Below are 27,791 nucleotides of genomic sequence, written 5' to 3' on the forward strand. Positions count from 1 at the left end.
GGAAGAGGACCTTATTTCTTTATTTGTCTTTATACTAATATACATCTGAGGATTTGCAAATTATCGACGAGCAAATATGAGTTGATCAGCTGAAGTAGGACTTGTTTTCAAAGTTGAAAGAAAATAAGATAATTCAAAATATTTTAATAATCGAAAATTATACAAATCCATTTGAAAATATAAGAAATTGAAAAATGTAAATTATGTATATAAATATCTGTTAAAAAAAAACAATTTTTCACCTTTTTATTATTTATTCTTCTTTTTCGAGATACCCCACAAAACACGCCGAGTGGGTACACTCTCTACAGTTTAAGTTAAAATAATAATGGTATTAAAGGCACTATTCCCATATCAAGGCTAATATTAATAGCAATGAACTCGAATGGGTTTAATACTTAAATAAAAAATAATTTCCTCTTAAATCCACTAAAAATTGTTGCATCAATAAGGTTAATTAATTATCGATAGTAAAACATAATCTGTTAACAGGAAATTTCTTAAAAATGATTCGCGTCTGCTTTGGAAAGGTCTAATAAGGCTTTGTAAAAACTTTGCGGTTCTGAAAATCTCTCTACCCAAGATTGCACCAAACCTTCCAAAGATGCATCATAATATTTCAATTTTACAGCATTTTCTTCAACTGAAGTATTCACTTGCACAAACATTTTTCTGGCTTGTTTGTTTGCCAACACTATAGACCTAAAATATAAACAAATTCGTTAAAAATTGTTAATCAATAATACATTTAACAAAAAATGGTTCTATAATTGAATTACTGGAATAACCTAAAATGAAATCGTTGAATTATAAATTTTCCTTCAAATTTTCTTCACTGGTTTTTGTTAAGACGTGCAAAAGAATTATGAAATTTAGTAAAATCGTAGAAGAGCAGCTGGTAAATTCAGGAAGGACGGGATAAGAAATGGCAGAATAAGGGAATCAGACACATTTTAATCGATAACATCAAAACCAAATAACTCACCTGGTATAGTCATGTAAAAAGGTCAGAGAACAGAATACCTAAAGTGGACACCACAAGGAAATAAAGAGGAAGACCATGGAAGCTGGAGACATACAATATCCTAACCTCCAACTTAACCAAGGTTCCAGGACATCACAAGAAAAAAGAGGAAGAAGAAGACCACTGAGAAGCTGAAAAGAGGGCATAGAAGGATAGAGATAGATGGCGGTTAGAATATCGGATGTATTCGGTAAACATTGTAAACTGATATGTATTCAAAGAAAATATGTATGAGAAAAACACTTCATGTATTCCATCATCAAAGTATCCTTACCTCCAACTCAACCAAGGTTCCTTTACTTCTGCGTAATGATTGTATAGAGCTTGAGCTTTTTCCAAATCGCCCGTTGCTTTATAAACTTGTAGCTGCAAAAGAAATTGTCCGATAGCGATTCTACCAGCACCTTTAATAGCCGAACGATCTAAAGTTACCAAGAGATCAGTTTCGGTAGGTTGAGTAACTGATGCTACTCCAGCTTGAATTAAAACCCTAGCCAAAACAAAACGCGCCTGAAAAGATATTAGATTATTAGTAAGATATTAGATTATTATAGATTATATAGATATGAGAAAAAAAACTAACTTGTGCGTGCGCTTGTAACCATCCTCGACCGGGTTCCCATAGTTCAAGTCCCTTACCAGCCCCCGCCCAAACCAAAGACAACCAATTCACATAAGTAACGATATCCGCTTGTTCGCCTTCGTGACCGAATATCTTTAAAACGTTTGGTTCGAGACTTAAATACAGTCCTACTGCTTCCGCTCGACATTCTTCGTAACTTGAGCTTAGGGGTCCGAATTTGGTGTCGTACGTATCGCCTGGTTCGTAGAAAGAAGAAGGTGGTTTGCCTGTTAAGGGGTCTAATAAAGTCGAAGGAAAATTAAAGGTGCCGTCAAGTTCTTTTCTCAACAATTTTCCAGAACCGTGTCCAAGAAGTTCGTGGAGTCCTACCTAGTTAATTAAAAGAATTTTTATTAAATCGCCTTAGAAGTTGCTGGTAAATCTTGAATAATTTACTATACATTCAATATATAGAAAGTCTGACAATCCATAGAGCTATATACTAATTAAAATATACTTCTTGACCCGAGACACTCACGTTATGAGCATCTCCCATACGTTGAATTTCAAATTTAATGATTTATTTATCTATGGTCCTCGATAGTTGAGTTCTAAGGTACATTTTTAACGAACTTTGCGAATAGCGGTTGCCACCCACTGCACTACGCCCCTCAAAGAGCCTTGGCCTCGTCCACACATTCCCCCAGTCATCACGGTCCAACTCTCCACCCCCTTACACCTAGCTCCCGAAGATCCTCTTCGACATCAACCACCTATCGTTTTCGCGGTCACCGACCCTCAGGCTTTGTGTACTCCCCGGTCCTCAGACATATGCTCCAAGTAGCTTAGCCATGTGAGTATGGTCCTCTTGACTTCTGTCACCAGGTTTACACATGCGCCTTGCACCAGTTTTACATTTTTTGAGGTTAACTCTAATTGGGTCATCTTTTAATATGGATACAAAAATGAACGATGAATTTCTTTCGCAGAAACACTATTTCAGATTATTTGAAATTCAAATACTACAAATGATAACTCAACCTAGTGGGAATATGTCATGCGAGGCACGAATTTCAAAATCTTGGGAGCTTCCAACTTTTGTGGACCGTATCAGCACGGTTTTGAGTCATGAAATGTTCTTATGGTTAGTTGATTGCATAATTGAAGATGGTAGCCATGATGAAATATTGAGAGCATTTTCGTTGAGCACCAATCGTAACGAATTGTGGTTATAATGTCTGTACTGTAATGTATCTTCGGGCTAACCAATGATTTTTGACCATATTCTTTATATTAAAACTACTTTGGAATAAACTATTTATTAAACAATAAAATGACTAGTTAAAATTGGTTTCAATAATCCAACGACCATACTCGACGAATGCCATACCTCGTATCAGTTTCCAGACCGCTTTTAGGCACTAAAATCCTATTGTACAAAAGGTTATAAATAATTATATATATGGTCGTTAGAGTCATATCGATATAAAATAAAAGTAATTTGATACGTTAATGGAACTTCAAGTGTCTAAAGAACACTTGGAGAAGTCAATTAACTATGATATGGGTCCCCATTAAGATAGTGTACCATAAATCTTAATAAATACAATAATTTTTAAGTTATGTAGTTTAACAGATCCTAATGGTTCCCATCAGGAGGCGAAAGACACAAGAAGTTGTATCTCTGTCTGCAATGTTTTTAAAATTAAATAGGAAATTATTATGTCAAAACAAGTATTGTTAAAAAATTTTGATTTTCTCTGTAGTCTAAAATATTTATTTAGTATCAATCAACACGGTAATAATACTACAAATGAGTGAAACTTCATAATAAAGCTTTGATTGATTATCCTAAGTAGTCATATCGATTCGAAATAATTAATGTCATTATTCGTGACAGTTCAATATGTCTCACTATGTACTCCGGCATCTGTTTGACTTTGATGACTCGTACTGGAACTTTAACTTTGAGTCTTGTGCACAGGAAGCTCCTTTAGTTTTTTTTTGTAATTAACCGTTTAGAATCCTTTAAAAACTATATAGAGTTCGGGGTTTCTTTATTCATTTTCTGTAACTTTCCATTTGGGCTATTCATTCACTAATTATACTTTAGAATTTTTATTTACTTTTGGTTACTCCCTCTATATTTTTTCTCCCGCCTTTTATATATTTTTCAACGTTCTGTCATGATGTATGTTATTAGTAATACACGTAATCGTAATTTTTCTTTTTTTATATAATTATAAGGTCACTGAATTGACAATGTAAGATTCAACATTAATATAATTGATTCCTTCATCTCTATAATTAATTCTATGTAAATATATAACCTTAATTTATCATTATTATAAGGTTCCTCAAACTATTAATTTTTCTGAAACAGAGTTTTAATTATGTAAAGAATTGTTCAGTTCTAGTATTTCATTACCTAAAGGGTAAAGCATGCGTAGATATCAAGATTTATCACTTATTAGCAATAATTACCTACCTGTAGTTCAAATGCAGGAACTCTCCATTTCTGAAAAAGTTCTGCATCTTCAGCTGTTAAAAATGGTGTCACAGCTGACTGATAACTAGCTGGAATGACATTTCCTAATGAAACATTTTTGAATCCTTCACTTTGTCGAATTTCATCATCTGAAATTTGGATCCACTTAAGAGACTTGTGAGGATTTACAAGAAACAATAAACCAAAGAATAAGTAATATAATGTCTCTACAATTCGGTTTATAAATATATAAAAAAAATATTAAACAGTTGAAAACAAAAGTTAGTGTGATCGTGATAGTTTCAGTTGATACAACTCCATTGAACTGTTTCGAAAAATAATTGGAGGAAATATTTGAATTTGAAGTACGTCGTCAAAAGCAGAAACGAAACTATTGTTCGTCATGTACGTTGAGTAGTGCTCATGACCAAGAGATGGCGCTAAAACGAGAGCTCGAGTTGGCTGTGGTTCATCTAGGGACTACCCCTCCTATATCTAAGAGTGAGAGATGCAATCCTCACTTTTATATATTACAAGAATTTTTTACAGCTGCAGATTCAATGATAAATTGTAGTCAGGATTCGAACAATTCTTGTAGTCAAGCGTTGTGCTAAAGAGCTGCTGTGCGTTGTGGATGGAAGTTTGGAATGGATAGACGAAAGAAAAGTACATGGATTTTAGAAAAGTTTTGTTTTCACTTTGAATTTAATTTAATTTAAATAAACCAACTATAGTATACCTAAACGGTTTATTATGTTTCCGAATAAGATAAAAAATTAGTTTAAAATATTTGTAGCGTCAATCTCACGTAAGGGGAAAGGAGGATCCAGGCAAATCTCACCTAAGGGGGAGAAGAGTGTAAACTGATCGAAACATGGTTCACGTAGTCACTAGATGCCCCCTAACAGGCTTTTAATTTTTGAAATATTCCTTTAAATCCCGGTTTTGTGATAAATATACAAGTAAAACATAATTTATGTTACTTAAGATCTCATAATGTAAAACTTTTTTAGATCTTATATGTTCAACTTACAATTAGGTATGTTGATACCAGCAGGGATACCACTGCCAGCAAAGGTGAGAACGTCCAGAGATGTGAAATCAGGTTTTAAAAATTTGTCTTTTTCAAAACCTTTATTCCAAGGAAGTAAAGTTAAAAATTTCTCCGCATTCGATACTAATGTGGAAAATTTGGCAGACATCGCCCTATTTACAACAGCAACAAATCCCTCGAATTCTCCTCGAACTCCTGCAGGATCCCTGTAATAGAAACAAGTTTCAAACATAACATAAACAATGTCAAAGAAAGGGACAAAGAAGAAATAAATAAAGTATTCCAAACAGGAATGTTTATGTCATTAGCATCGCATCAACTTTTTTCCAAGTTCTATTTAGTTTTTTCCGAAATAGGGGATGATTTGTAGGGGTCGAAAATTATAAATTAAAATTAAAGTCAAAAGAGATAAAAATGGACATCATCTAAAATAAATAAATCATCAAAAAGAATAGATACGTCTAATAATTGTCAATTTAATATAAGTAATCTACCACAAAGTAATTAATTGATATTTTTTTAATTTTATATTAACCGGGGATGCATTATAAGGGATGGAATACATCAAGCACGGTTGAAAAATTATAAATACTATATTAAAGCATTAAACAACTTTTATTCAAACCTTAAAAGTGTTTTTCTACTCATTATATGCTTATACTTATAATTTTATTGATTTTTTGCACTAAGAGGTAGTTTTCACCCCTAAGAGTAATAATCACATATCGGCATAGGGTAGATTTTTATACAAATCGATGAAGGTTCATGAAAATTGGAGATAAAACCTCATTTTTACCTTGATTGCCTGAACTATTTTATTTCAAACTCTAGTTACAGAATGTAGATAGGTAGAGGACGTTTTAGTCACGAAAATGTAATTTTATTAAATTCTTCTTGAGTCGGTTCATAGTGGTATATAATGAAAATATACATAATACAATACACATTAATTAAATTTACATGAATTCAATACAAGTATTTACCTGTAAGTTTCTATAAAACCTATATAACTTTCCACCGCAGGTCCCTTATCTTTAATCCAATACCTAGATCCCAACTTATGATCATCTAACGAACCAGTTTTGAAAGAGGAAATGTACGCTTTGAGCATATTAACTTCATTTTCATTTGCTGCATATTCAATAGCTTGTTGTAAGTCTTTAGCTACTTGACCTATTAATGGGGAATAATCCCCACAAGTTATTTGATATGTTGTATCACCTTCTGTATGAGTCTTTAGAAGTTTCTTCTCTTCCGAAGCCAGTCTTATTTCGTATGTAGTCTAAAAATAATTAGTTACATGATTCGTTCATATTATATAAATACATAGTTGAATGTAGAAATAGATTTTCTAGTGAAAATTTAAAATAAAATTTCCGTTTTTCTCTCGGTTTGTTTTCACATATTCCCGGTTGAAATTTCGTACACTTGAACATTTATTTTAGAAATACAAGTATAATAAAACAACAGAGTTATTTTTTAATTTAACAACTACTGTAAGCTGTTTTTGAGAATTACACCAGGGTCGATAATTTTTGAAACGAAAAAAAAAAAAAAATAATAGTAAGATGAAACCTATTGAAAAATGATGAGAATATAATCAAAATGAAAGGAAAAATGATGAGAATATAATCAAAATGAAAGGAAAAATAATTTACGAGCGATTTGAGATCAGGAAAGGAAAGGGGGTAAGCGTTTAAGGGTTAAAAACGGCTTATCTCGAGTTTATAGAGTGTTTTGATGCCGCGCAATCAGTCCTCACCAGCAATTTGTTCTACATCCCATGTTAACTGGTTATTTCTATTTATATTATTATATTATATATGCTAATTGTCTTACGCATTTCTTAGTTGAGCCAATTGATTCAAACTTTATTCAAACATGTATTGAGATCATTTCGAAAGACTCTAAATTCTAATAAACTTTGTTTATTTTATATAAACGCACTCAATTTTACCTGAAATTACCTTATTATCAGCAGATACAGTTTTAAATAGTCTTGTATTGTAACATTCAATTTTTTCAGATTTGAGCCAGTTTTGTACCTTCTCATTGTCTTTGGGGGTACAGTTATGAGATAAATAAGTGGTAATTCCACTAGGGCCGTATCCAAGACAACTTTTACCATTTTCAAGATCATACAATGAGTCTTTGAACTGTTTCCATAAAGGTTCAAGTTCGGACCAAATTGGACTAAGTTTTAATAGGGCTTCTAAACGCTGTTTTTCAATATTTGGAATAAATTTGGTGTCTCCAAAACCCTAAAACCAAAATAAAAAATTTAAACATAATGCTTACTCTTTACTATCACTACATACTGTTTACACTATCAGTAAACAGTATCCGTTATTTCCAAAATTGGATTTTGTTCTGTAAACACTCCTCAAATTTTTAGGTTGTGACCTAAAAAAATATCAGACCCAAACTAGCTCTTAATATTCACATTAACCCCTACCTAGATCAAAATACATTTTCTATTTAAATAACATTGAATTTTTGTAATTTTTGAAGTTAATTTTTTTACACTGAAACAAATGTAGCTGGATATACTTGAACAGCTATTTATTGTAGATTTTGTGCTCTATAAAAAAGATGTAAGGGCTTTTTTCGATAGAATTAACTGTTTAAAAGTTATTCAATAATAAAATTGTATTAAAATACAAAAAAATGTATAAAACAATCCCAAGCGTTAAATGCTATTTTTGATGAAATTAGGAAAGAAAAAAACTGTACCCAGAATTTGGTTTTATCACTTACTACTCGTTGGGGTTCGCACTTGTTTTGCTTATAATCGATGTCTGTTTGTAAAGAAAGTCTGCCTTGAATGAAGAGGTTAGTACTGGGTCACGATAAAAAACAAACTCTCTTGAATGACCACAGCTCTTTTCGAACCAATAGTCAACTGGAATTCAAAGTTAAAAAGCAACAAAGACACAATACATCTGTGTTTCACAGCATTCAGTGAAATTTAAGAAAGGTTAGTGAAAAGCTTACTGTTCTCAATGTTACAGAAAAGTGAGGAGGAAAAATTTATGGATACACTTAAGTCTATCCTTAAAACAGCTCTTTTAGAGTCAAAGGCGCAAGGTTGCTACCTAAGTACTGAAGAACAACTTGATGCCATTGAATACACAGTTAGCTTCACAAGAATCTCACATTTCTTTGATGATACTATTTCTCCAATAATGAACAGTTGCTTATTGCAATTGAGACACACGAAGGGGTGTGGGCAAAAGATTCCATTTGGACTGTTTCATAGAATGTAACACCTGTCTTTTGGTGGAAGGGGATTATTGGTGTGATCAGTTATCAAAAGTGGCAGTGAAAATTCTTCCTGTATCGGGTACTTCAGCTTCTACTGAGCGAACTTTTTCTACATTTTCTGCAGTTTATACCAAGAAAAGAAACAAGCTAACAACTCAGCGTGCAATAAAATCTAGTACAACAAACATAGGTCCATGGTTTAATGTTTTATTTTAATTTAGGATAACAATTTATTTGTTGATCTCTTCAGTGAAAAAAGGGAGTAAACAGCATGTTCAATATTATTAAATGAAGTTTTATTTCCATCAATTTTCAATTCAGAATTATTTTTATGAGCTTTTTAAGAATTTGGTCTATACTTATGCATGTATTATATATAAGTTGCTCTCCAATTTATTAAGCACTTTGAGCACAAAACCCATGGACTCGAAGCTCATAAACTTGGCACACAAAAATCAATTAGAACAAACCCAGTAGGTTTCATGTCAAAACATTTCACATATTATTTGTTTATTTGTTGCCATGTCAGAAATACAAGATACTTGATTAACTAAATATAAAATACAAATACTATGGCAGCAGTTGAGATTATACTTTTTACTATAAATACCTTCTTAGGCCGTTTTTATAGTCTTCTTAATAAGTAATAATGAACATTCCAAATTTGTTTCTGAATCCATAATATAAGAAAATTTTGTCTTAAGCAAACACAAATTAGAATTTAAATAAATCGAAATGACTTTGAACATCGTTTCTACAGTGTGTGTTTAAAGCACAATTTTGAAGCTAATGAAGCCCAAAAATTTATCAGGTGTTCGAGGAAAATTTAATTGTGCTCAACACACAGTTCTTCAAAATGACAGTTTGCTAGTGGGTTTGAAGCATTGTGCACCCATGTGCTCAAATTGTGTGAATGGAATTCAAGGATTCAATCCTTGTATTGTGTTCAATTCGTATGGTTTAATAATCACAAGAATGCTTTACACAAATATTTGCTTTGTAATTTTCCAGAAAATAATTAACATAAAAATTATCTATAAATAAACTATTTGTGAATCGTTGATAAAAGAATGTAACTAAAAACATGTTTATAATACTTGAAAATAATGGTTGATGACTTGGGGTTTTGTGGTACTATGTTTATACAATGTTATCTTATTAAAATTATTCATATCATTTGATCTTTTTGCTTTATGGGTAGTGAGCATTGTCATTGGATTCCTAGAAATATTTAGTACTTTTTATTCAATTATTAAATTGATATCTTTCCTAATTAGGATCTTGTTTGCTTTTGTTGAACTGTAGTGGATATGTAAATAAAAACTACCAAATCATTCAAATAGTTCTTACAAACAAATATAAAATAATAATGACATAACTTACTATCTGAATCAGAATTTTCTTTGACAAAGTGGCGATTAAATAAATTTGGTTAAAATGTTCAAGTATGGGAATACTAATAAAAAAATTATTTCTATCAATGTATGGACATTTCAAACGAAAAATTGATTTACTCAACTAACTTAGTTATTACAAATAGTTATACATTATTTATTAAATTAAATTGATTTTTACTTATTTATGGGAGATCTTTATAAATGAAATAGTTTCTTACCTTGTAATTTCCAGCGTTGGTAAATACACCACATGCATAAACGAAAAGTGCTGTTATTTCATCCTCAGAGAATCCCGAGTTTAGGGCTATACTTTTGAATTCAGTCGGTGGTTGAGCAGATAGGAATTTATGTAAAAAAACAAAAATTGGACCTGATTCTGGACTAGTTTGTAAAAGTGTTATTAAGCCACCGTGCCACGAAGCTTTACTGATATAATGTGCATACAGTTTTTCTTTTTCAGTTAGGCCTTCGAATGCGGATTTCACTTCTAAAGACACTACAGGTTGGTCATTCGGGAGAATATATTGCGAATTATTCTTGTTACTCATTTCTAAATAAATTTTATAAACGTATTATGCTAAAACCGAACAACTTAAGATAGTTTCTAACTTTGTTCTATAATATGAGATGTTAGATGGACGATCCTGTCACAGGATGACAGAACACTATAATGTCGTCTGTCAGACGTATTGGGTCTTGATTGGTTAACTATACTAAATCTATCATGTTTTTCGCCCTTATTGCTCATGTATATAAAGCGAAAATTGAAAAAGGAACAGTGAATATATAGAATGTAAGTTATACAGTACGAAACCATTAAATCTTATACAGGCTGTACTCGCGGTAGACAAAAATACTAGTATATGTACACATATTTTAAAAAATAGAAATTCAAGGATGATATTATTTACAATTACTGTAAAATTATCGATTTATACTTTTCTATTCTTAAGCCATTACAACCATGACGAATTAATGAAAAACTAGTACATTTCAGGCCTTTTAAACTAACCAGGGCAAATGTCAAAAACCCGTTCTGTATTGGTAAAACTAGTAAAAATGGTCACCTTAATGGAAAGTCATATTACGAATGATGAAATTAAGCTCACCACACGTTTTGGCAAATATTACGTTGAACAATATCGCTCTTTTTATAACTAGTTGCGTAAATAACTAAAAACAAAGTAGTTTTATTTATATTTATATTGATTTAACAGTTTCACAAAGAGTAAGGTTACTACAATTAGGCAACAAATAAAACTCTACACTTTTTGTCTTTTAATTCAAAACGTTTTTGTTGGAACAAGATGTAAGCCAAACTTTGAATCAACTTGCTATATATGAATAACATAAATTGTCTTTAGTTGATTTTTATAGAAACTTGGATCATATCTTGTCTCTCACTATAATTCCTACCTTACATATTTACAATTTAAATATAATATTTGAAACGATGGTTTTGTTTAATATATTTTTTTACTGTTGTAAACGTAAATATATACAGAGTATGTTCAATTATAAATGTCTTAATGGAATGAAAAAATTGACACATATTCTTTCCAGAGGAATGAGTTTGTTTCAAGATAATTTAAGATATTGAAATATATCTCAATTTACCAGATTTATCTACTGATAAATTTTCATAGATTTAAGTATAAATATACGATTTTTGTCTCAAAATAAATATTATACCAGACGTGTTAAAAAACAGCCGAATGAATTTCTACAGCAGCAATTACTGTTTCAACTAATGTGTCTTTTATTTTCATATGATTAAACAAGCAGTAAAAAGATTGAACCTATTGATCGACTCTGTCTAAGGTGATGATGTAGAAGCAATTTGAAATGTCAGTTGAGGAATGCTAGGGGCGTCCATCAACCTCAAAACAGATGAAAATACACGAAAGATAACAAATTTGTTCATTCATGTGATCAACTATGGGGATTGGGTATTTGATTATGATCCGGGTCTTTTCCTATATCTACGTCATTATCAATCATTAATATGATCCAAACTGCCAAATATCACCGTTCTGGAGAGATTGAGGGCAACCGCTTTCAGTGTGTGATCCGAACTCTCAAAGACAAGATTTTGCACTACAACAATGCACGAGCCTTTTCCTCCTGTAAGAGCTTTCGTCATCATGTTGGAGTAGAGATGGGCAAAGAAGCCGTTACCGGTTCCAAAAGAGTTTACGATTACAAACACTTCTTTGAATCCTTCAAGTTAGGTTAGGATTGTTTTGAGTTGAACAATATGTTATTTATTTATGATTTCTGGAATTTAATCGAAGTGGTTAATTAGTTTTCGAAGTAGTAATAATGTAACTGAAATTTGATAGTCACGGGTAGTTATCACCGACTATCTTGGGAATCTTCTTCGTGGTTTGCGACTTGTAGTTATTTATCCAGATACAGATTTTCTCGGTAGTTTCGGGTAGTAGGAGTGTTTGATTATAATATGTAAACAATACAAGGAGTGGAAATGATGCTGTAGTACTTCGTATGTTTACTATTTTTGTGAAGAGAATATAATTAGCTCATTATTATCTTAGGTAATTGCCCTTGGTTAGGTGATGTGTGCGTAGACGTTTGAGTTTCCTTGCAACATGGCATTGTTGACGTTCTTTGGTATGGTATTCAGTTCATCATTTGGATTCTTCTGTCGAAGTAATCTACTCTTAATTTTGGCTTTCTTGTAAGCGTTTTTTCTTACTGATATACTCTTTGGTTGAAGTAATAATAAGTCAAGTAATAAATATTTACCTTACCTATTAGAAAAATTAACATCTTAAAAAATTAATAATTAATTTTAATTTCATTATAGCATATTCTAAAGCGAGAATCTTAGGTCTATCACAATAAATAGAAATAAATATTAATCTTGAAATTTTTATAAGAGCAGGTTCCTAAGTGAATTGTTTATTAATATGATAATATTTTTTTATTTATGTTCCAGTTCACACGAGTTTATAGGTTAAAAAAAAGTTATTATATATTTTCCAGTCATTTCTAAATATTTTAATTTTGAATCCACGTTAATACAACAAAAGATTCATAAACTTGACTTTGTGTTAATTTTTTACGTTTCCGGCTACGTTTAGTTATCTATTTATAAAAAAGCATCGAAATGCAGAAGAGTTTTTCCCCTCTCATAACAAATTGTGTATTATACTACTAACTTTTAGCTTTCGGCTTTTCGTTTTCCGACGACCTCGAGCTAAAATCTAGTACTTTCTCTTGCCGGGATTTCGCTTTTCGTCCCTGGTATGCGGGACAAAAGTGGCCCGGAAAGAAATTTCTTTTGATCCCAACGACTATTTCATCGAAATGTTCACTCTCGATGACAGTTTCCTTTACACGACATTTATTATTTATTATCGTGATAATTTAGATGATTCTAATGATAGTGAATAGTAGGAAAGGGAGGAAAGTAGGGCATTTTGTCACCCGAGCCGAGCCGAGCATCAACTCAACTTTTGTTATCTTAAGTTGAATCGATACAAATGTTGAAATGGATTATTTCCAATTTTTGTATGACTATTTCCGTCAAATAATACATTATGATTTAATTTTGACGTGACTTTTGACATAACGATTCAATAAGATCATTCCATCGAATTATCAATATTATTCAATTGACAATTGACAAGAGTAAGAACTGTCATTATTTGTCAATATTATTTAGTAATCCATAGATCATGTGGTAGTTCTAGATTGAAACCATTCAACGCAGTTATGTCATATTTTATTTTGGAAATCCCTGTATGTAATGACTATCTGTCATATGATATTCATTTAGAAATAATATACTCGAAATATTTTCAAAATAAAATGAAACCTGCTCTAATATTATCATCAATTGGAGGTTAAATATCTAACAATAAATTTAAACTACTTCTATTTTAATATCTTGTTCTTGTTCACTATCACTTTCACTATGATAAACATTAATTTCCTCATTATGAACTAATCCCCCATAAGGTTGATGAACTCCAGTACAACTAAAATTAAAAGGTTTCACCCTCGTGACAGGTTTCTTCAATAGCTCCTCTATTGAATAAGGGTTTTTCTTTTTCGGTTCTCTTTGTTCTGTGTCCGTCGCGGAAATATCCTTTCTGTTTTCATCCACGTAAGGAGAAGTTTCTTTGGTTGTAGAAGTTTGATAAGGAACAATCAGATTCGACCAGTTAGTTGAAGGAGAAATATCTAAAGGAGAGGTGGTGGCTATGTGTAATTGCCGTTGAAGGGAGGAGTATCGGTTGGTTGTTGTTAAAGAAGGGTCGTTTAGGGTGGGATAATAAGGTATTGGTGTTGCAGTAGGTGATACGGCTTTGGAGTAAATTTCGCTTCCTATATCTGAAAAAAAAAAATATTATATTAGTAAGGAAAAACTAGAGCCGTAAGAATTATAATGATTATTACTAACTTCTTATTACTTTCTCCATCAATAAATTCTTCTACATTCAATCTTAATTTGTTTTTGATGATTTTTTTGCCAGATTATCCAATTTCTGTCGTAAATTGGAGTTATTTTGGAAAACTTGACTAAATTCGGATCTATTTTGAACTACATGCCGATTTGTAAGTTTGATATTAAGAATGTTCAGGCGCTGATCACAATAATTTAAATACATCATTTTTTCACGAATTTTTCAACAAAAAATGATGATTTACTAAACATCAACTAATAGACAAGGATAATAAAGTTACCCCGCAATCGATTCCAGAATAGGTACACTGGAGTGAAGACGTAATAGCTGACAGATTCGTTAACTTTATGGGACCAGCTACAGAACAATAAAGAAAACATTGAAAAAGAAGACAGCTAGAGGTAAAACCAGCTACTGGGACAATCTACAGTAGTTGAGAGAGGCAAAGACGCTAATGGAAACTATAACCATAGAAGGTTTGCTGTATGTATGAACCTAAGTAAGGCAGCCTACGAATACTACAAGTCTTTGTTGTTGATTCTGCTGCTCATAGGAAGAAACCTCTATTCACATTCTCTCGAAGTGTGATGGAAGACCAAAGCATTACACCTTGGAGCTTATGAAATAAAAGACGAAAATTTTTGGGACAACTAGAGAAATTCTACATTCTGAACTTTATAAGAGGAATGGTATTATAAATGAGCTATTGGTGGACATAATAGATCCTTTGTGACCAGGTATACATGGTACTCTAATACAGACTCTTCTTCTTCTTCTTTAAATAGGACCAGGTCCTGTTCAATCCTGTACGCTTGGCCCTCTTCCTAAGAAGCTGAACTTCAGCTCTCGTACCACCTCTTTGGTGGTCTGCCTACAGGTCTGCGTGTGTTCGGTCTCTGAGTTTTAGCCCACTTTGCCCATCTGTCTTCTAGTATTCTTTCTACGTGAATCCTTTTCTTGCCCTGACCCATCTCACCACATCCTGTACGCCCATTTCTCCTCTTATGTCATCACTCGTTATTCGTATTTCACTTCCAGCTAGTTAAATCTTGATACCTGCTGTATTATTCCGTTATCGATTGCCAATTTGCGTCTAATAGGATTTTTTGATATTACCATTGATCGTGTCTTGTGTTTCTTGTGTCAAATATACTTTAACTAATATTATTGAACGACTGAGAACTGCGAGATCTCCACAAATAGATGATTATCTTCCCTCTGGTAATAATGGCTTCCACATACAATTCCAATCATTAAACTACTATCTGCAAGCAAAAACTACTTGAAAAAATTATGTCTTTCCATTCTCGAATTTGTTGTTATTTCGTAAATTTCTAAAAGAACGTACAATGTTACTTAGTGCTTTAATCCTATTGACTGCGCCACGAAAGGAGGTATATGTAATTATCTTCTGAATTCACACCTTCATCACATATTAAGAAAACTGATACGAGGGTTACTGGTTAAGTTTTGACATATGACAACACTGATGCGAATATGTCAAATCTGACATCGCCATCATTAAGTTTTGACAGTTTTAATAGTAAAAATACTCAGAACGTGTTCTAATGCGAGTGAGATTTTTTTTGGATTTCGATGTGGATCAAACCAACAGCGGTGTGCCTATCAGCGCTCGCTTCGACTTTTTTAATGAAGCACCATCTCGAACCGCCGTGTGTTGTTCGCGTTGGATATCGCATAATTTGACAATCGCTCAAAAAATTCAATCGTTGTGCTTCAAAAGATGTTTACAAAATCGTCACAGGCGACGAATTATGGATCTACGCATATGAATAGTATTTTGAAGAACAGTAAAGCAACATGCAACTATAAATATTTGTTTTTATCCCAAAACTTGAGTAGCAACCCTCGTAGAATAGAAGTATCCGTATTCGAAAATATTTTGAGCTCTTGTAAATAATAACCTATGAAGTAATGTAACCAGGAGTCTGGAAAATAGTATTTAGATAATGTTTATAATCTTAAGATACTTCATCCAGAAGCCAATTGCTTTTACACCGAAAGTAGTTTACATTGATTGAAAATAGAAAATTTATCGAAGAAAACGGTACTTCCCGGCCCCCCTTTGTACTAAATACTGATTTAGATCTGTGGTATTTTAGAGTAGGAATTTAACAAATCTCACCTGAAGGATGAGTGACTCTATGATGTAACATATCCGATGAAGGATCCGGCCAAACGCCGCTGTTCCTCAAAATGCGATTTACTGAACTAACTGACGGGATATTGTGGGGTTCGCATATCCTTTGGGATATAAGTTGTTCTCGTATTTCCCATGCAAACATTCCGGGATTTTCTTGTTTGAATCGCAGAATTTTTTTGACAACTGTTGGAGTAGCTACTTGCTGAAAATAATATTTGCGTTAATACATTATATTTCAGCAATTAATTTGCAGAAAGGATAATCGCTATTAGAAACCATGTCAAAATTTATTTTATTTTTGATACTGATAGTATAAAAATACGAAAGTTTCTTATCAACTTACAACTACTAAATACAAAAAAAAATAAATACGAGTAGAAGTAGGAACATTCTCATTCGGCAAAAAAGGTTTTTGATTCATAACACACAGAACCTTTTTTTTTGTAGAAAAAGCAATCTAAAAAAGGATGCTCTTATGTGTGGTGTATTCCCAAATGCTCTTAGCTGCTTCTACCTAGTATACAGTTATAAGTAACTAATAACTTCATACAGAATAGAGAAAGCACGTCTCAAATATCGAAAACATTGTCTTCTTCGGCTGGGTGTCAATTATCTTCTTCATCTGCATCTGTTCTTAGTGGGATAAGCCGCTATAAAGTTGCTTTATCTTTGTATAAACTATCAAAGCTTCATAAATAGCAGACTTCTTCCAATTTTACACAGTTTAGAAACACTGTGCAGTGCTTGCGGGAGGAATGTTTCTAGTTTTAAGAAAGAGTCAAATTTTTCATATCCAAACGAAAACCATCCTGTAAATTGTCTGTTTGCGCCAGATCTTGTAATGTTGAACTGTTGAAATAGAGTCAGCTTCATCTTTTTTTTTTCACCAGGCATCAGTCCACTTCTAAGTCGAGATTAATATAATTTTCGTCTAGTTTAGGATAAACAGCACTTGTAAAGGTTTTCCTTTTTGCCTACAAAACTTCAAAATGCGTGTAATTCCTTTCATCAACTTGCTGGAACAGTGTGTGTCCTAAGATCCAAGCTAAAGCATACTCAATGTTTTTACAAGTTGTTAGCTTTCGACCATTACTTATAAGGTTTCTAGCCGTGAATCAAGATTTGCTGTCAAAACTTCCATTAGAGATTTCTTTGAAAACAGAAATAAATTTAGAGAATTTACACTGTCTTCACTGATTAAGAATTTTCCATAAACAACACCATGTTGCATCAAAATCTATGACGAAATTAAAGATCTTCATTACATCTGGTTAACTCACAAATCGATAATATTTTTATCATGAAGATTGATTCCCGGCAACTAAAAAATCAGACACCTACGATGCACAATTTTCGTGTTAGGTTAGGGTTTATATGTACAACGTCGGTCTGTTACATGTTTCTCTCGTCTGTCGGCATCTTACTGACAAGCCACAAATTCCTTTCAATCATGCATGTGACATTTAATGGGTTAGTAAAGAGAATGATCAAGACAAATCATGTCCTTCCCATAAAGTGTGTCTAGTACTGACATTTTGATCGATGCACCAGCTAAATCTGAGAGTGAGGCCAATTCATCAGAGGATGAATTCATTCCAGGAAGACGAAATGAACCGCAGCTGTTTACCAAAACAGAATTAGATGATTTGGTTAAAGATTTAAACGGATCGAATGAGGAATCTGAAGTTTTAGGCTCAAAAAAAACTCAATGGCCCTCTGTTGTAATATTCCTGATCTAATGAAATGATTCGGCATCACGAAACGTCTGAGTGGAGATTTTTTATTGATTCTTCATAAAGTTTGAAAGAAGCTCTTCTATATAATGGCAATAAATACGCCTCCATTCCAGTTGCTCATTTTGTTCACTTGAAGGAAACGTATGAAAATGGTGAAAGCCTATTGGGCAATATCAAATATTCGGAGCGCCAATAACGTGTGGCGATTTCAAAATGATCTTCTACTAAATCAACAGCCGGGTTATAGGAAAATGCAGTGATTCTTATGTGAATGGGACAGTTGAGCTCTTCACAAACACTGTAAATAAAAACTGTGGCCTTAACGATGAAAGTTTTACCGTTAATTGACCCTAAGAAGATTTTGCTGCACATAAAACTCGGATTGATAAAGCAATTTGTGATCGCTTTATCAAAAGAACTGCTTCAAGTATCTTTCAGAAAAATTTCCTCGCATTACCTCAGAAAAATCAAGGTGGCAATTTCCGTGGATCCACAAATTTTGATGGAAGACGCAAATTTTGAAAAAAGTATGGATCAGAACGAAAAACTAGCTTGGATGAGCTTTGTGAAAATCGTGCGCGGTTTCTGGGCCACCTTGAATATTTCCCTGATAATTTAGAGGATTACAGTGAAGGGCAAAGTTAAACGGTTCCACCAAGACATAAAATAAATGGAAAAACGGTATCAAGGTAGATGGAATGAAAATATGATGAAGGACTACTGTCGGAATATCAAGAGGGATTGCCAAGAAGCCCATGAAATCAAATAAACGAATGTTGGAAAGCTGAAATAAGATAATTTTATGTTACTATTTTATCTAGGTTCACATACTTTAAATTACCTTCATGATTTTTCTTAAATTACTCTATACACGTAAACTAATATTAAAAACAAAATTTGTATTGTTGATGTATGAAAAAACGTGTTTTTATTCGTAAAATAAATGAGGAAATCAGTATAAAAAATATTTCAGAAGCAACTATTACCATTGATTTATGTAAAATTTTTTGGTAATTATACACTTTCACGGTCACCTGGTTTTTTGGCTCTAGAAAATCGAAAAACGGATGGATTTTAATGATCTTGGTCTCAAAATGTTCCATTTTACGACGAATTTATGAAAAACAGGGGGGTAGTGGCTGAATTTGCGGTTTTTAATAGTTTTAAACCTTAAATAGTAGAAAAACTTTTTTTTTCTTCAAAATATTCATTTTTTTATGTAAATTGCGAAAAAAAATATACGAACTTGATTCCACGACGTCAGAAACAGTTACGAAGTTACATTTTTTTTTGCATTTAAAGTCATGAAACTGTAAAAAATATTTATTTTTTTTAATTTTCGTATTTTTTTTTATAAATCCGCCGTAAAATGGAACATTTTGAGACCAAGATCATTAAAATCCATCCGTTTTTCGATTTTCTAGAGCCAACCTAACCTAACCTAACCAAACCTAACCAAAAAACCAGGTGACCGCGAAAGTGTATAATTACCATAATTTTTTGTAAAGGATTATTTTACAAAACCGTTTTTTTACGATTTAAAACAGTAAAACTATGAGAAATTTTCATTCCAGCTATTTCTACTAATTTTTTTTATAAATCCGTCGTAAAATGGAACATTTTGAGACCAAGATCATTAAAATCCATCCATTTTTCGATTTTCTAGAGCCAACCTAACCTAACCTAACCAAACCTAACCAAAAAACCAGGTGACCGCGAAAGTGTATAATTACCATAATTTTTTGTAAAGGATTATTTTACAAAACCGTTTTTTTACGATTTAAAACAGTAAAACTATGAGAAATTTTCATTCCAGCTATTTCTACTAATTTTTTTTATAAATCCGTCGTAAAATGGAACATTTTGAGACCAAGATCATTAAAATCCATCCATTTTTCGATTTTCTAGAGCCAACCTAACCTAACCTAACCTAACCTAACCAAAAAACCAGGTGACCGCGAAAGTGTATAATTACCATAATTTTTTGTAAAGGATTATTTTACAAAACCGTTTTTTTACGATTTAAAACAGTAAAACTATGAGAAATTTTCATTCCAGCTATTTCTACTAATTTTTTTTATAAATCCGTCGTAAAATGGAACATTTTGAGACCAAGATCATTAAAATCCATCCATTTTTCGATTTTCTAGAGCCAACCTAACCTAACCTAACCAAACCTAACCAAAAAACCAGGTGACCGCGAAAGTGTATAATTACCATAATTTTTTGTAAAGGATTATTTTACAAAACCGTTTTTTTACGATTTAAAACAGTAAAACTATGAGAAATTTTCATTCCAGCTATTTCTACTAATTTTTTTTATAAATCCGTCGTAAAATGGAACATTTTGAGACCAAGATCATTAAAATCCATCCATTTTTCGATTTTCTAGAGCCAACCTAACCTAACCTAACCTAACCTAACCAAAAAACCAGGTGACCGCGAAAGTGTATAATTACCATAATTTTTTGTAAAGGATTATTTTACAAAACCGTTTTTTTACGATTTAAAACAGTAAAACTATGAGAAATTTTCATTCCAGCTATTTCTACTAATTTTTTTTATAAATCCGTCGTAAAATGGAACATTTTGAGACCAAGATCATTAAAATCCATCCATTTTTCGATTTTCTAGAGCCAACCTAACCTAACCTAACCTAACCTAACCAAAAAACCAGGTGACCGCGAAAGTGTATAATTACCATAATTTTTTGTAAAGGATTATTTTACAAAACCGTTTTTTTACGATTTAAAACAGTAAAACTATGAGAAATTTTCATTCCAGCTATTTCTACTAATTTTTTTTATAAATCCATCGTAAAATGGAACATTTTGAGACCAAGATCATTAAAATCCATCCATTTTTCGATTTTCTAGAGCCAACCTAACCTAACCTAACCTAACCTAACCAAAAAACCAGGTGACCGCGAAAGTGTATAATTACCATAATTTTTTGTAAAGGATTATTTTACAAAACCGTTTTTTTACGATTTAAAACAGTAAAACTATGAGAAATTTTCATTCCAGCTATTTCTACTAATTTTTTTTATAAATCCGTCGTAAAATGGAACATTTTGAGACCAAGATCATTAAAATCCATCCATTTTTCGATTTTCTAGAGCCAAAAAACCAGGTGACCGTGAAAGTGTATAATTACCAATTTTTTTTAATATAAATGGTGATGCAATCGATGTAAGAACTTTTTGGGCCCCCTTGGACCGGCGGCCAGTCTGGGTCTGATGAAATTCCATACCACTGTAATTACAATACATTTTATAATTTTATAAATGTACGTACAACCATTAATTTTCTATCCCTAGTGCCTTTTCTATACAAATTACTGCCATTTTCCGAGGACACAACCCTTTAAACGATAAGCAAATATAAAATATAGTAAAATAAACACTAATAGACTGCCGGATAATTATACGAATGACAACACGTTATACACCGACACACGAAAACATTAAGATCATCTTCAGTTGATAATTATTTTTATTCATCGTCACGTCATTCGCTTTTTACATCAGATATAACACTTTATCACTAACCCTGTCAAACTTCAATATCTTGTTTTCATAATGGCGAGGAAGTTGTACGATATATAATGAATTTTAATTGTATGGACATAAAAGTTACTTTATAGTATGAAAATTCGTCGTCTTACTTACAAAAGTCCGATTTTTACGATTTATATATAAGATTTTGATACAATTGTTTAAAGCGGCATCTATCGGACAATCGCGAAACCTTTTCTGTCGTTGCATTTTGCATTCGGTCGTCATTCTTCAAAATTTGTTTATGATTTTAAACCAAATACAAAGAAAAATTTAAGAAAGTTACTGTTTTCATAAAGTTAGGTAGCTATAATTACCTTTTAAATGTAGACTATTGGATTTTAAGTTGCTAGATTTGATTTACGTTGTTTTATGACAAAATATTGTTGAAGAATAGACTTCTGTGGTTTTGATTCAAACGATATGATTACAATCTAACTTGTGATATGATGTTAATATTGAAAATTACATAAAACTAATGGCATTTATTAAATAGAACTATACAGGATTTCGGTCGAAAAAGTCAAAAGTAGATACATTTATCAAATTTCTAAAAAAGCTCCGATCTCCCAGTATTTGACGAAGTCAGTAATTAATGTTTAGCTTTTGTAAGTCATTTTAAGATTACTTGTTGTATATCGCTGTAATATTTGGCATCGTAGAGATGATCTTCAAAAATTGAGTATTTAATACATAGAAAAAGTAGGTTCAATATTAATTAATATTACTATTGAATTAATTATTTAATAATAATTAATATTAACTCGACCTCCTGGACGACCACCTATAAAATGGTATGAAAGCTGGTCCTCAGCATCCCAACTACTTCTGGCGAACCCTTGGTGAAAATACAGGACCTAGTCCTAACGTAAGAAGAAGAAGAAGAAGAAGAAAAAGAAGAAGAAGAAAAAGATGAAGAATATTATGAAAGTACCACGTTCAAAAACTGACAAGGAATAAAGTTTTGTTATTAAAGATGAGACTGAAGAAGGATTAAATTTGTTAAATAATGTTTAAGTTGAATTATTCCTAATTACTAGCTTCTAACTTTCTCAAAGTTAACCGAGAGTTTGATTAATTATTAAAATTTTGACCTTAAATTACGCTTTTTATTTTTCTACACCTAAATTAAACCTTTTTTTTCATGAACGTTGAAAAAATATTGTATGCAAACTCGGCATATAGTGGACGCTTACTTTTTGCACTTGTTGCGTGAACAATTATTATTTCATTCTTCTAATTTCCTTCGTTACTCAATTATAATTGGAATATGGTCAGTGTTGTGAACGCACCTCGTATATATGTATATTTCTTTCGTGTTATGAATCTGTTCGCCGTATATACTGAATTTTGTTACCATGGCAACAAGCTGTATTGTGGTTTTTATACTTAGACCTTTTTTTTGCTTGTCTAGTCGGTTAAAGCTGGGCCAAAAGATAAATAGAAAAAGGAATGTAACACTTGCTTTTTGGCCTTGGTAGCGTGTGTGTGATTATTGGCGCGCTACTATCTTATATGTAATATATTTATATTTTATGTATTTTGGTTGATGTCAATTAGCAAGAGTGTATAAATGTTTTAGTTTCAATGTACAATTTAGTTAAACAGTAAATACAGTCCACTACTTATTGGTTTATGGTTTAATGATGTAGTAAAGGTGAATAAGAAGAAAGTTTAGTGTTTTATTTGCCATTACAAATGAACTAAAAAATAACGTAATCAGGAATCTCCTGTACAGTCAGAATTGAAAACAAATAAGTCTCTAGAACGTCTGGCTATAAATTTTATAATTATATTTTTTAGTAGAAATCATTCTAAACAAGTCATAACTAACTATAATTATTGGTTAATCAAAGATCAGTTCACATAGTTAGTGTATCGCACCTCATACATGTTTCTCATAAAATTAGTCAAAACTGACTTAGGAAGTTTTGAAAGTAAGTCGACGCATTGTTTTTTGACTAAATGAACTACCGCATCGAGATGAAAGTATTCGTCTCTATGGTACGCTTATTTTAGATGAATATTTTAAATTTTACTTAGTTATAATGGTAAATACTATATCCATTTCTGACCTTAATAACGTGTCTTTTTTTGAATAGCTTTATATAGACCACTGTACCACTATTAACAGTCAAAAGTTTTTGTCCATCCCATTATCCCCTACATTAAATTTCAAAATAATAATACATCAAGGTTCTCTTTCATCTTGTTGAGCGAAAGTCGAAACGGTGTATTAAAAACAAAAAACTTTTCACGACCACATATTTATTATATTATAATCGGCGAGTGCGACAAGTTAAAACGTGCAAGTACCTAATTTGTTTATTATTCTTCAACGGTGAATGATTTCTTTGGTGTTTATGATTGTAGTTTAGTGCCAGTTAGGTCTGTGAGACGCGAGAACGTGCTGTGATTCGTAAATTCAGACTTGGAACTATCGGTTGAAACTTGTGCATTAATCGCAAGTATTCATAGTCTTGGCAAAATGCATCCATTATGAGCTTTGGCAATAGAAAACGTTCAGGACGGACTTGAAAAACCCCCACCGGTGAAAATAAACGTAAAATAAATCCAGAGATAGCAGATCAGATCAATACATCTAGGAATCTGCCTTTGAGTACTTCTACAGTAATAAGGAGATTAAGAGAAGCTGGGGTTTTTGGAAGATGACAGTGAGGAAACCTGTCAAAATAAAAGAGCTGGCTAAAGAACATAGAAATTGAGCGCACGAAGAGAGGGATAGAGTTTGATGGAGTGATGACTCAAAATCAAAAAAACGAAATGTGTACGAAGGTCAGAGAAAAAACGGATGATAGACTCATTTAATAATGCCGACTGTAAAATACGACGAAGGGTTCGTGATGGAATGGCGATGTTTTGGTGACTGGAGACCTAGTAAAAAATTAATGGATTTTGATGAAAGAAGGTTAGAAAAATTTAGTAAGTTTTGGCCAGCGCCTGATCGCCAGAAAATTTATCTTCTAGTATAAAAACGTATGCGGAGACACAAGGAGATCTAATGGAGGAGAGGGACTGGAAGGCGAAGGCAAGAAACAGAAAAGAATGGTAGAAAATTATTACCACGCTATGGGCCTAGATGGCCTGTGTGCAGCCTATTTTAGACCAATCTTTCTATGATCTTAGATAACGTGGGAAGGAGTGCAATTAATTGGGTGATAATTCGATGCTTGATTTTTATCTCTTTATATTCAAAATTTCTATGTATTTGAAAAGTAAAAACCAGTGTTTGGAAAACGATTTATTACCTATTCGTATATTTAAAATTTCAGCCCAACAAAATTACATACTTCAATAATTCTATAAATGCAATGAAGTTTCGTGTATTTGTGAAAGTGAATTTTTCAGTAAAAAGTTTTAATTTCTAAGCACATCAATACTCGAAAATAAGAGTTTAATTAATTAATATCTACCTCCAGAATCAACAAATATCTTTATTGTGAAGCAAATTATTTTTGCAATTTAGAGATAAGCTATAACTTATATAGCTTTTAAATACAGTGTGTTCATAACACTGTATTTAAAAGGCATCTGTCCATTGGAATTATGCAGGGCGATTTTTTTTGTGTAACCTAAATATTAATCTTTTTCAATTCCAATCGGAGTTTCTATTGCACGTAATATTTCTTAGATAGTTTCAAAAACAACTAACAGTCTAAAGTATAGAACACGCTGCATAATAATTATAAAAGGAGACCTTTGAATTGGTGGGTCCAAGGTGGAGAGCCCTAACTAATAAAACCACGGATCAATAAGAAATCCAATCAGGGTATAACTGTCAAATTTCTTTCAACATCGTAATATGACATCTTTAAAAAATAAACTTACTTGCCTCACCCAGTTTCATGTACTACATATGAATAACTATGATTGAGGTGAGAGCTTAGATTGAGCTTGGAGGTCCAATGACAACGTCATTTCGATGGCGTTGAAATCGTTGTTTGGATATAAAACTGATAATCGATTACAAATTAATGTACGAGTGCTGTATGCCTTTGCAAACAGACATTAATTTACAGTCTATACTATACCAAATCGTAATGATCCATGTATAAACAAAATATGAGAAATTAGGGTTTCGGGTGATATTCGTATATATATATGATTGATGATGTATGTAAACTGCACGAAATGTTTATTTTTACCAGTCAACGTTGATGTACATAATTTAGATTTTAACGCGATAATTTATTTAAACATGAATATGTGAGTCTTGTCATGTCTTCAAATATATTTTATTGCCATTTTACATAATTATAGATGTTTGATTTTGGCTAGGTATATATTTGTAGATATTCATTGCTAAAAGTCCCCAGGACCTCCCGTACGTGGGTTATATTCTAACGATTTTCGTCCTCAGTGGAAACAACAGACTAATTGTTATTTGTTGAAAATTATAGACACAAGCTTTGTTGCTGTTAATCCTTCGTGAGGCATGTTTCAAAACAACTTGACTGAGTTGTCGTTCGAGCTCTACTATAATAAAATGGATCGAAGCAGCAATTTAATATAACATTTGGAGATGAATTTATTAAATTTATTTTAAATAATAGTATCTTTGGAAGAAATTCATAACCTAGACTACAAAAATTAAATGCATTTCATAAACTAACTATACGAAACAACCTAACCTTATCTAACCTATAAAAAGTCAACGTCATTCATAGTCTAACCAATGAAAATTAATAACGATTTTTATAGTAACCAGAAACAATATTGCAGCCAATTAATTCTATGAAGCGTTAATTTGATTTATGAATTTTGAAATCCACGAATGTAATGTTTTTACAAGTGTAAATCATAGTATCTTTGGAAGAAGTTCATAATCTAGACTACAAAAATTTAATGCATTTCATAAACTAACAATACGAAACAACCTAACCTTATCTAACGTATAAAAAGTCAACGTCATTCATAATCTAACCAATGAAAATTAATAACGATTTTTATAGTCACCGGAAACAATATTGCAGCCAATTAATTCTATCAAGCGTTAATTTGATTTATGAATTTTTGAAATCCACGAATGTAATGTTTTTACAAGTGTAAATCAAAGTATCTTCGGAAGATGTTCATAATCTAGACTACAAAAATTTAATGCATTTCATAAACTAACAATACGAAACAACCTAACCTTATCTAACGTATAAAAAGTCAACGTCATTCATAATCTAACCAATGAAAATTAATAATGATTTTTATAGTTACCAGAACCAATATTTCAATCAAGCGCCAATTTGAATTTTGAATTTTGAAATCCGTGAATGAATGTTTTTACAAGAAATAACACTTTTTTAAACCACAAAATCTTAATTATTGTTAAAGATATATTGAAGTTTGTACTAATTTTTCCAAATTCCCATTACGTAACCGTAAATTATGAACGTTTTCGTATTAGGATTGTGGCAAAATAGTACACCAATGTGTACTAACTCTAATATATTTCCGAGTTTTCGAATACCTATGTATTTATCGTCTGGAAATTAGTTATTTGAGAATTGCGGTGTTTTTTCTAATATATTTTTCAGAATCAATAAGTTTAATATTTTTATCAAGTGTCAATTTGAATATTGAATTCTGAAATTCCGTTTTAACAAGAAATAACACAATTACAAATTACTAATTATTGTAAGTGAATTTTATTATTGTTATACATTTATAAATATTTTTATATTGTACTTGATCATAATGTTAGTGCCAGACGATGAATATATTATCATTCGAAAACTCGGAAATATATTAATATTAGTACACTTTGGTGTTTAATTTTGCCAAATTCCCAATACGAAAATGCAAATTATGAACGTTTTCGTTTTAGGATTGTGGCAAAATAGTACACCAATGTGTACTAACTCTAATATATTTCCGAGTTTTCTAATACTTATGTAGTTATTGTCTGAAAATATTTAAGAATTGCGGTGATTTAAATTTTGTAATATATTTTTCAGCATCAATAAGCTTAATATTTTTATCAAGTGTCAGTTTGAATATTGAATTTTGAATGAAAATATATTACAAAATATAAGATACCGAAATTTTTAACTAATTAATCCTTTTCAAAATTCGTCTTGTATTGTATGCAACCGTTTTTA

The 27,791-nt window shown here is 31.7% G+C and overlaps 2 protein-coding genes across 2 annotated transcripts in view; both read right to left on the reverse strand.

The window, feature by feature from the left end:
* Nucleotides 1-436: 436 nt before the first annotated feature.
* On the reverse strand, nt 437-10,501 carry LOC130897541 (dipeptidyl peptidase 3). Its single transcript, XM_057806457.1, has 8 exons — nt 10,008-10,501; nt 7,096-7,389; nt 6,112-6,410; nt 5,108-5,334; nt 4,071-4,223; nt 1,608-1,972; nt 1,299-1,534; nt 437-702 (listed from the first exon to the last, which is right to left on the reverse strand). Exons 1-8 carry the CDS (start codon nt 10,335-10,337, stop codon nt 501-503), a joined length of 2,106 nt encoding a protein of 701 aa, XP_057662440.1. The 5' UTR covers nt 10,338-10,501; the 3' UTR covers nt 437-500.
* Nucleotides 10,502-13,619: 3,118 nt separating this feature from the next.
* The window catches only part of LOC130897099 (paired box protein Pax-2a), a 49,124-nt gene continuing 34,952 nt past the window's right edge, over nt 13,620-27,791 (reverse strand). The window contains exons 4-5 of the mRNA XM_057805690.1: nt 16,369-16,588; nt 13,620-14,148 (exon numbers count right to left, since the gene is read on the reverse strand). Of these exons, the coding sequence (XP_057661673.1) occupies nt 13,679-14,148; nt 16,369-16,588 (690 nt within the window). The 3' untranslated portion in view covers nt 13,620-13,678. The remainder of the gene's footprint in view (nt 14,149-16,368; nt 16,589-27,791) is intronic.

Source organism: Diorhabda carinulata, chromosome 8, assembly GCF_026250575.1.
Source record: "Diorhabda carinulata isolate Delta chromosome 8, icDioCari1.1, whole genome shotgun sequence".
NCBI classification, from domain to species: domain Eukaryota; kingdom Metazoa; phylum Arthropoda; class Insecta; order Coleoptera; family Chrysomelidae; genus Diorhabda; species Diorhabda carinulata.

Coding starts and splice junctions, on each gene's coding strand:
- LOC130897541 (XM_057806457.1), bottom strand. CDS start 10,337: ATGAGTAACAAGAATAATTCGCAATATATTCTCCCGAATGACCAACCT. Junction 7,390..10,007: donor CCAACGCTGGAAATTACAAG/GTAAGAAACTAT, acceptor TTTTGGTTTTAG/GGTTTTGGAGACACCAAATT. Junction 5,335..6,111: donor GGTTTTATAGAAACTTACAG/GTAAATACTTGT, acceptor TTTCTATTACAG/GGATCCTGCAGGAGTTCGAG.